Source organism: Austrofundulus limnaeus, unplaced genomic scaffold (assembly GCF_001266775.1).
Source record: "Austrofundulus limnaeus strain Quisiro unplaced genomic scaffold, Austrofundulus_limnaeus-1.0 Scaffold7, whole genome shotgun sequence".
In the NCBI taxonomy this organism is placed as follows: domain Eukaryota; kingdom Metazoa; phylum Chordata; class Actinopteri; order Cyprinodontiformes; family Rivulidae; genus Austrofundulus; species Austrofundulus limnaeus.
In genome coordinates, this window is record NW_013952409.1 from 4,086,697 (window position 1) to 4,096,154 (window position 9,458).

Sequence of the window (9,458 nt, forward strand, 5' to 3'; positions counted from 1 at the left end):
TAATAATAAACTGGCTCTAAAATGTAGCACACAGAACTTCATTTTAGTTTTAAAATTTGCAACTAATACCGTAAATAAAAGTTGCAAGATTTCAAGAAACAATTTAAATACTTACAAATTTATTAAATCAAATAAAAACCATTTTAGATTTTTGTTTAGGTTCATGTCAGAACACAGAAAAATATTTTTCAGATTAATAACGCATAATCTGTGTTTGTTTTTCAGCGCTGGTGGCAGCAGCTGTCGTCTGGACTGTTTTCACTCTGGAGCCGTCTGCGTGGTGGAGAACCTCCTCCAGAGCAGCTGCAGCTCCTCACAGACTGTCGACAGTGGGCCTGCAGGTTTAAATAAACACTCACACCTCATCCTAACGTGACGTATATCAAATTAAAATCCAAATGTTATAGTCGTTATCAAAAGTATGAATTTTTCTTCATTTCTGCTATATTTCTAGTGGCAAGAAAAGCTGAGGACATTAAAAAAACTACAAATATGTATAGAASTTGCTTTCTCAAGTGTTCACTCCTGTTTCTAATGTAACTTATGTGATTTGAGAAGAAGTTATCCTTTTAAAAACACTCTGGTAAATGAGGTTTTATGTCCACRCCCTGATGAATGCTGGAGCTGCAAATGGTAATAAAAATCTCTATATTTAAACTGTTAAATAAAACGGACCGTGTTGAAACTTTATGCAGCCTGGAGAGAGGTCAGGTGATCCATACGCCCTCGGCGGCAGCTCTCCTGTTGGCAGCCGGCCTTCACCGGGCCTGGCAAGACTGCGAGGGAAACCGCCTGAGCTTCAGCGCTGCTCTGACGTCGCTACGACCAGACAGAGACGCAAAACACAAGCAGGTTAATGTCCAGTAAACTCGTGATTTCACCAGCATTATTAAAGCAAAAAAACATTAGCTCCTGCTTTAAAAATATTTTAATATTTCTACTCTTTCCCCTACAGGTGCTTGTTTTTCTGCTCTTCCTGTCCGTGAAAGACTACCTGTCAGCGCTCATGTTTCCTCAGGTGAGCCAGCAAGTCATGTCCAGACATCCATTTTTGTTTAACTTGTGTCGTTATTACTAAAATATTCCTTCTTTTTGTTTGTTTCTGTAGGAGAGGAGTCTGGAAAAAGCTGAATATTTCTGCACGGAGCTCCTGACTGTGTTGGTGACCTCTGCTGACTGGCTGCTCATCTTCAAATTAAACGGTACAACTAGTTGTTGGAATAAATCTGTTTTTGTGTTTGTTGCCATTTTCAACGAGCTGTTTTTTTTCTCAACTCAAGAACAAAGTCTGTATCAGTCAGTAAACCTGGTGACGTCAGACGAGTGTTCACGACTAATACCCTGGGCTTTCTGCAGGTGAGRTTTTCCATAAAGGAGTTTATTTTCAGGTTAWTTCATTAATCTTTGCAGCGGTTTYRTAATCTTGAGGCTGCAGGTTGTTTCAGGAATAAATGKTTTTATTTTGCTGCGTTCAGCTTGGTGCCGCAGCAAAGAGCCGAGCTGCTTCAGAAGGCCATTTCTTGTCCTGGGTTCCTCCACACCACCGTCAGCTGCTACATCTCTCTGCTGCAGCTCTTCCTGGAAGGAGACACACCCACACCAACCGTGGGACCCTCCRAGCGGCAGGTGACGGCGCGCGCCATCGTTTCTGTTCGTACGAAACGAAACAGCTTTTAACTCYGAATTCTGTCGTCAGCTGGAGCCGTCCCAGATCCTGAGCCACACCAAGCGGTTTGTTTTAAACTCCATCTCTAAATCGTCTCCGACCGACCTGTCCTCCGGCCAGCTCAGACAGGTAACCACATCCACGCCAGTGCCACGCCAGTGCCACACCGTGAGCACGTCTCTGACTTACCGCCATCACTCCTTCCTGTCTGTTTTTTCTCGTTTATTCAGCTGGAGCTTCGATGTGTCGACCTGGACCCGGAGCTGGCTGCAGCGCTCTCTGTGCRCCTGGACCACCACAGTCTCAGTCCTGAGATGGACTTTCTCTGACTGACGTTAGACGGAAACATCTGRTCTCAAATATCCAACAGAAACACGACGGAAAAAGAAAAATTTGTACATTTTATTTGAACATACATTTTTACAGAATACACACTTTTTACACCTGTACATCRAAAGCCCTTCCGTTGCTACAACACGGAGTAATAACTTAATTAAAAAAAATGGAGATTACATAAAACTGCCTCATCTTATAGAACTTTTACATGTAGGAGAGTTTTAATGTGTGTGAGGCAACAAGAATATTTAACACAATACAGAGCAGTGACAATCTGTCACAAGGGTTTCCACCAGTTTCAACTMCTGAACAGTTTAAAACGTGTAAAAAAAAGTCCTGGTTTTGCTTCTGTTTTGAGTTTAGAGACAGAAAAGATTCAAACTTTGAACTTATCTGTTTGCAAATGTTTGTTTTAGTTTCAGTCACTGACAAACGTTTAAAATCTCCTGTACTTTAAGAGCAAAATGAATTAAGTGGTTCTTTCTTTAAAAAGGCTCAAATGAACTCAAGCAGTATGCCTCGTATGTCGACAGTTTTGTGTTTCAGAGCAGGACTCTGGACCGATCACAGCTTGTGGAAGAACCGGTCTTGATTATGGTTTCTATTGAACACCAGGTCCAGACAACTTCCTGCCTYCACCATTCAGCAGACCTGGACCCCCTGCTGTCACCTGTCCTGGTCTTGTTGAACCACTTCTCCGGTCAGACCGATGGTCTGCAGGTCGGCGCCCCTCTGAGCCTCGGCCTGAGTCAGCGGGTGGACCATGGACATGTGGACGTTCAGGTTGTGGGCTTTCTCGAAACGCTTCCTGCACATCAGGCACTCAAACTCCAGGTCTGCCTCCGCCTTGTGTTTGGTCATGTGGTACTTTAGCGACGCTCTCTGGCGACACTGGAATCCACACACCTCACATCTAAAACAGTAAAAATCTGTTTTTCAAAACTGTAAACTATGTCAGCTGCTAGTTTAAATCAGGACTTACTGGAGTGGTTTGGCTCCTGAATGCCTCATCTGGTGAACTGATAGGTGTTTTCTCTGTTTGAACGTTTGACCACACTGATCACAAATATAGTTCCTTTCCTCTGAACACAGAACAGAAACACTTGATTTACGTTTTTTTTAAATAATAAAATTAACTAAGCTGTGGTGCCAAATATGAAAAACCGGAGGTAATTCTCACAGAGCGGCGTGGAGAAGAAGCTGAACCTCACCTGTGTGGATGAGCTTGACGTGTCGCTGCAGGTAGCGATCAATCATGAAAACCTTGTTGCAGCCGGGATGGGGACAGGGTCGTTCCCGCATGTCCTCATGATGYTCCTTGATGTGTTTCTAAAGAAGCCACGCCACAAGTTAAAGCTGTGTGATGTCTCAACCATGCAGAAGAGTGAAAACCATGTGTTAATATCACTGAGTTGCTAAATGCTGACCTTTAGGCCATCAGGAGCTCTGTAGACCGCTGTACAGCCCTGATAAGGACACTTGTAGATGTTGGGAAGCTCCTCTCTTAAAGACAAAAAAGCAGGCAGCTATTCTTAGTTAAATAAATCAAATAAACTAAACAGGAATATGTTTTTARAAATGTATTCAACTGTGACATATACCTGCATGATTTCTACTCACCCTTTGGGTTTGAACTTGTTCTTCCAGCCTGGTTTGGGTCCAGGTTTTTTTCGAACTCTGGGCTCCTCTGGGGTCTTTGGGTTTTGCCTTCTTTTATTGACGACATCTAGCCTGCGAGCTCTGGGAGGAGGAGAAAAACCTTCATCCAGCCCGGAGAACTAACGCTCCACAAAAGTTTACTTTTATTCAGGCRAGTCATAAATTTAGTTCTTCTGTTTAGTAATCCAACGGTTCGCTTATTGCTGGTTTAAATAATCTAAATTGGGCCCCAGGAAGATTAGTCTCTTCTTTGACGAGACTAATGAAGAGACTAATGGGGACCCATTAATAAAAAATAATAATAATAAAATAAAATAAATTATGCTGTCAAGTTGAAATCTTTTTTCTGTTAGCAATCCACTCAACACATTAACTCTTCCTACCAACCTCTTGTCTGAGTACGGCTCAAACTCCTCTTCATCCAACAGTCCTCCTCCTCCTCTGTTCTCCTCAAAATCATCTTCAGAGATGCCCCTGAACACACGCAGGTAAAGTTATCACACCTGCTCTGTGTTTTCAATCAGCGTCCCTTTAAACATGACAGTAAGCGTTAAAGTTGCAAGTGGTGGTGAGGTAAAATTAATTTAAAAAAAAACCCACAAAATCAGAGGAGAAAATAAAATATTCGATTGTATTTAACYGATGGGTATATTTTGAAGACTCAATAAAAGTACTTSTTTATTAACCTCATAAGAAGCATAATTACCTAGACCTTTGAGTTTCACAGTGCAGCAGTATCAAATGTAGCATATTTAAAATTATTATTCAGTTTAATCATTTTTTAGAACAGTTAAACTATTTGTGTTTGTATCTATAATTCTGTACATATATAATAAAACCAATAATTGTTATAATTAATTATTGTGAGAAAAAAACAAGTCTTATATGGCATACTTATGCTCATTTTAAATGYACATCTTTTTACTTTAATGTGGTATAATTACTCAAAGAATCAGAGTATTAGTAGCAGCGGGGAGAATGAACTGAAGACTAACCTGTCAGAAAGATCGCTGTCAGCCGTCCTGTTCTGCAGAGGAGCTGCAGCTGCAGCTGGAGACATCGCCTCATCATGGCCTGGGAAAGATGAAGAAACCAGAACCGTGTGAGGTCCAGGACTTCAACAGACCCATCACAAACCTAACGCACTGTTAGAAACTCAAAAATGTTTCAGTTTCAAGAGGAAGCATTTTAGTGTTTGTTAGAATAATGAAAATCTCAAATTGGACCTACAACCGAATCATGTCCACCTAAGATGATGCTTAATTGAAGCAGATCAACTGAAAGTGGTATTTTCTGTAGCTGATTTTAGATTTTCTGTGGTTTTACCTTCACTGCTGCCGGTCCACTCATCCTGCACCTTCTGYATCTTTACTCCATCTGAAGACAGACTTTGCTGAACCAGAGTGCTTAAACCTCCTACTGATGTCCTTTCACTGGGCTCTTCTTCTCCATCTTCTTCATTCTCCTGTTCCTCTTCCTGCTCTGACATTACTCTGTCCCCATTCCCGCTTCTCAACGCTCCGCTGCTAGAGTTCACAGTGCCGTCTGAGTAGGAAGCAGCGGTGCTCTGAGTGTCCATGATGTATTTGTGACCGTCCACACAGCCCCACACAACCTTCGTGGAGCCCCAGCACTGGTCCTCCAGCACCTCCTTCAGGTCAGGGCAAGAACAGCAGGCCACTCCGTGATGGTGAGCCCAGGTCACCAGGGTTTGGAGGCACTTAAGGTCTGATGTAACACTTGATGTTGCTAAAAATAAAATTAATTAGGAGAGTACACAAACAGATGTTTTATGTAAGCAAAAAAATAATTATTTACCTTTTAAACTACAGTTTACTGAAGACTCAGGACACTTTGCATTCTTCCTGAAAAAGAAGCAAAGGGTTACTTGTGGTTTTGCACTTTCTTCAATTTAAAAAATGTCTCAGGGGTTTCCCACAACTCACCGACTTTGCATGTTCTCCTTTCCAACAGGTCTGAGGTTGACTCTCTGCAGAAATCTAATMAGGATGCTGTGGCACTTGTAGAACTTTGCAAAGCACTTTTTGCAGATAAAATCTGAAAGCTGAGGTTCGCGGCTTAGTTGGACCCCAACCAACCGTTGGAAGTCCAAATGGAACAGAAGTGAAGACTGGGTTGAATCATCAGCAATATTCAGAGAGTCCTGAGGCCATTTGTTAAACGCATGCCGCAGGCTGCGCAGGGAGAACTTTCCATGGCAAAGCCGACAGACGGCAGTAGACAGCCTTCCTGTGCCGCGATAGAGACAAATATTATATCCATATGCATACAGAATTACAGTAATTGCACTAAAGAAAGAGGCTTCTTCTTTCATTTAGCTATGAGGTTCATATCTGAACATCTGTTCCCTCTGAACCACTCACCTGAAGATCGAGACTTGCTCTCTGGATGTTTCTCTGAGTTTTCTGCTTTGAAGTCCGAGTCAGCTGCTTTCTCTGTTTCTGAACCGTCAGGTAAAATGCTGCTTGTACTTGAGGAAACAGTCTTCCATAGTTTCCCTCTGTTGCCAAAAGGCATCTTCTCTTCACTTACCACTGCTGCTGTTTGAATCCTGCCAGTTCGCTGCGTGCTCCCTGAAGTCTTAAGACGTCTGTTTTTTTTCTTCATGGTTTGTTTTGTGTTGTTTGACTACCAGCAGCTGATCTTGAGAATGGTCTTGTGCTGCCTGTGACAAAAAATGGAACATAAACCATAGATTTTAACTGAACATTTTTCTGAGCTCAACCTCAAGCTTGTGACATTTACTGTATTATTTTAATTGCTGGTAATATTTTAGCTCATAATGTTCTCATATCATCGATTAAAACAAGGTAGGCTATAATCAGAAATAAAATGAATGGGTTAATATAAGGGTTGCATCAAGAAAATACCTAACATAGCGGCTTGAATAGGCTTACTTTAAAAACTCAATAAAATGATTTTTAAGAAGCTAATAACAAAAATATAGGAGTTTTGCAAGAAATCGACGAGAAAATAGCTACAACAAATGTATCATTCTGTATTTGCTTTCACTCATTTAGTGCCATACAAATGTTATTTATTAAAAACGCGGATATACAGCTTTAAATCCAAGCTTCATTCATATTTAACAAACACACAAATCTGTATGGGACATTTGCATCGCAACTATATTTTCTTTCCTGAAGTTTATTCACCAAAAACCAGACGCTAGCTGAGTGATTAGCCCTAAGTGAGGGCGGCGTTCGGGTAAAAATGCTGCAAATTAAAAAAAATAAATTGTAATATTTTAAAGCAGTGCCTACCGTGAATGTGCACACTGATACTAAGAGACGGAGAACATGTCTTTTCTGTAAAAATATATTTAATTATACAGAAGAACAAACTATGAGGTTTAAAAGATAAAATCAGTTGTAAACATTAGAACCCGGAAGTGCCTCCGAAAAAACACAAAAAGAAGAAAAACTACAGAGCGCCACCTGCCGACCAACACTGTTACTGCTGCCACTACAACTACTGCTGAAAAAATAAAATGATAATAATAATAATAATAATAATAATAATAATAATAATAATAATAATAATAATAGCTATGCTAACAATGGTAAAGTTGCACCACCCAAAAGCAGATGTTGACAGACTTTACTTGCCAAGAACAACAGGAGGAAGAGGGGCATGGTCCAACTGGAACTGACCTTGGATTTGACACACACTTAACAACTCCATACAATTCACTCCTCCAAAAAGTGAAACACCATGAAGAATGTGAGATGATGCACTCCATCAGAAAGAAAGTTTCAAAATTCAGGCAACAGTTTGACCTCCCTGACATACCAAAAACAAAGAATAAAGAGATAACCAAATATGCTTGTAGAGTTAAACAGAAAGCCAACCTTGTCAACAACAATAACTACAGAAAACCCAGCAAGATAAACCGATACGGAAAGTACCCAAGGAGGGTCCCTACAGTATTATCCCTAACCACCCCTCTTCAGCACCTTAGGACCAAGGTTWGCAGCTCTGTAAGAAACAAGTACATGAAAAATCATAATAATAAAAACTTTTAAATACACAAGTTACTATAAAAACTAACGTAAAGGAATAAACTGTATATGCATCATTAAAATGTACTCATTGCAATTTAAAAAATCACAGATAACAATGTTTTTCTGGTATGATTAATGTTTCCTGACATTTCCTGTTAGCAACCACATGAGTTTATTTACTTACAGAAAAAACTGAAATCACAGGTGAAACAATAAACATACTGGTTTAACAGAAGTTTTGCAAAAGCTACATCTTTATCATTATGATGCTCCACCACTCTGTTTGATTCATGATGTTTAATTTTTGCAGTTGTCTTATTTAAACTCTTTTTTTTTATGTTGCAGCATATATTTTCACCTAAACATATTTTCCAAGATTCTACATTTGACAGATTCCATCTGTTGACTCAATCCTCCACATTGTTTTGGGGRGATTCAGGAGAGCCCTTTGTTTGCACTGAATGCAGATCAGCATTTCACAATCACTATAGCAGGATGACTTGCTGAGCCCCAAACATTTTGTAAGAATTTTGCTTGTAGATTTTAGTTCTGCTTTTAATTCAGTGAAAACTCACATTTTTTTAAGGAGGCTCATTGGTCTTAATGTCAATTCAGGCCTAGTTCTCTGGATTAGGGATTTTTTATCTTGTCGTCCACAGAGGGTCTGTTGTGCTGGCAACATCTCTGATGTGCTCACTGTGAGCACTGGTTGTCCCCAAGTCTGTGTCCTCTCTCCTGTTCTATTCTCTCTTTTTACAAATGAATTTGTAATAAATGACAGGAGCTGTATTCTAATCAAATATGCTGATGACATGGCTCTGGCAGGACTATTAACAACAAATAAACCTACAGATGAATCAGCCTATCTATCTCATAAAGGCCCTGGAGACATGGTGCCAACTTGTCAAAACTGTGGCAAACTTTAAACACTCAGGGTCAATTTTGGACAGTAAGCTCACTTTTGCTGAAAACGCTAATTACATTTTTAAGAAATGCTCTCAGAGACTTTATCTTCTGAGAMGACTTAGTGGTTTGGGGGTTAGTCAGCATATTCTAGAGCTTGTGTATAAGTCTGTCGTTGAGAGTGTCCTAACTTTTCATCTCCCTGCCTGGTATGGTCACACAAGTTGTAGACTAAGGAACAAACTCTCAAAATTTGTTCCAAAGGCAAATAAGATAGTGGGGAAAAAACTTTGCCTCAGCTGTTTGAAGAAAGAACTTGGAAGACGGCAAGGAATATTTTAGCAGATAGTAGCCATCCTCTTTTTTGTCAGTTTGAACCTTTGAGCTCAGGAGGCGTTTTAGGGTCCCTCTGGCAACCAAGAACACCAACAAGAGGTCATTTATTCCCAGTGCAATAACCATTCTCAATCAAACTAAATGACAATCTCCCACTGATGATATGTTAAGGGTTTTTATTTTTGTTTTTATTTATGTTTTAAATTTTTGAAATTGTGATTTTATGTGTGTGCTTTTGTTTGAATATGTTTTATGGCTGGAGAGCCAAAGAAAAAATTCCACCTTGGTGGACAATAAAGATTTTATCTTATCTTGTCTTATCTTATCTTATCTTATCTTATCTTATCTTATCTTATCTTATCTTATCTTATCTTATCTTATCTGATTTTATGTGTGTGCTTTTGTTTGAATATGTTTTATGGCTGGAGAGCCAAAGAAAAATTTCCACCTTGGTGGACAATAAAGATCTTATCTTATCTTGTCTTGTCTTATCTTATCTTATCTTATCTTATCTTATCTTATCTTATCTTATC

General features: G+C 39.7%; 2 protein-coding genes across 2 annotated transcripts in view; one reads left to right on the plus strand and one right to left on the minus strand.

Annotated features, from left to right (window-relative positions):
• Positions 1 to 2,506, plus strand: part of LOC106536501 (FA complementation group A) — a gene marked incomplete at its 5' end in the record, with an annotated part of 11,241 nt that extends 8,735 nt beyond the window's left edge. The window contains 8 exon segments of the mRNA XM_014033799.1: positions 226 to 341; positions 696 to 852; positions 956 to 1,018; positions 1,109 to 1,202; positions 1,281 to 1,356; positions 1,476 to 1,626; positions 1,697 to 1,795; positions 1,897 to 2,506. Coding sequence (XP_013889253.1) covers positions 226 to 341; positions 696 to 852; positions 956 to 1,018; positions 1,109 to 1,202; positions 1,281 to 1,356; positions 1,476 to 1,626; positions 1,697 to 1,795; positions 1,897 to 1,995 — 855 coding nt within the window. The 3' untranslated portion in view covers positions 1,996 to 2,506.
• znf276 (zinc finger protein 276) lies at positions 2,049 to 7,096 on the minus strand. The gene is made up of 12 exons (XM_014033817.1): positions 6,946 to 7,096; positions 6,046 to 6,347; positions 5,608 to 5,911; positions 5,480 to 5,526; positions 4,988 to 5,410; positions 4,657 to 4,735; positions 4,049 to 4,135; positions 3,623 to 3,742; positions 3,430 to 3,505; positions 3,214 to 3,331; positions 2,985 to 3,084; positions 2,049 to 2,915 (listed from the first exon to the last, which is right to left on the minus strand). The coding sequence occupies exons 2-12, from the start codon at positions 6,287 to 6,289 to the stop codon at positions 2,669 to 2,671; spliced, it is 1,845 nt and encodes a 614-aa protein (XP_013889271.1). The 5' UTR covers positions 6,290 to 6,347; positions 6,946 to 7,096; the 3' UTR covers positions 2,049 to 2,668.
• Between the last annotated feature and the right edge of the window lie 2,362 nt (positions 7,097 to 9,458).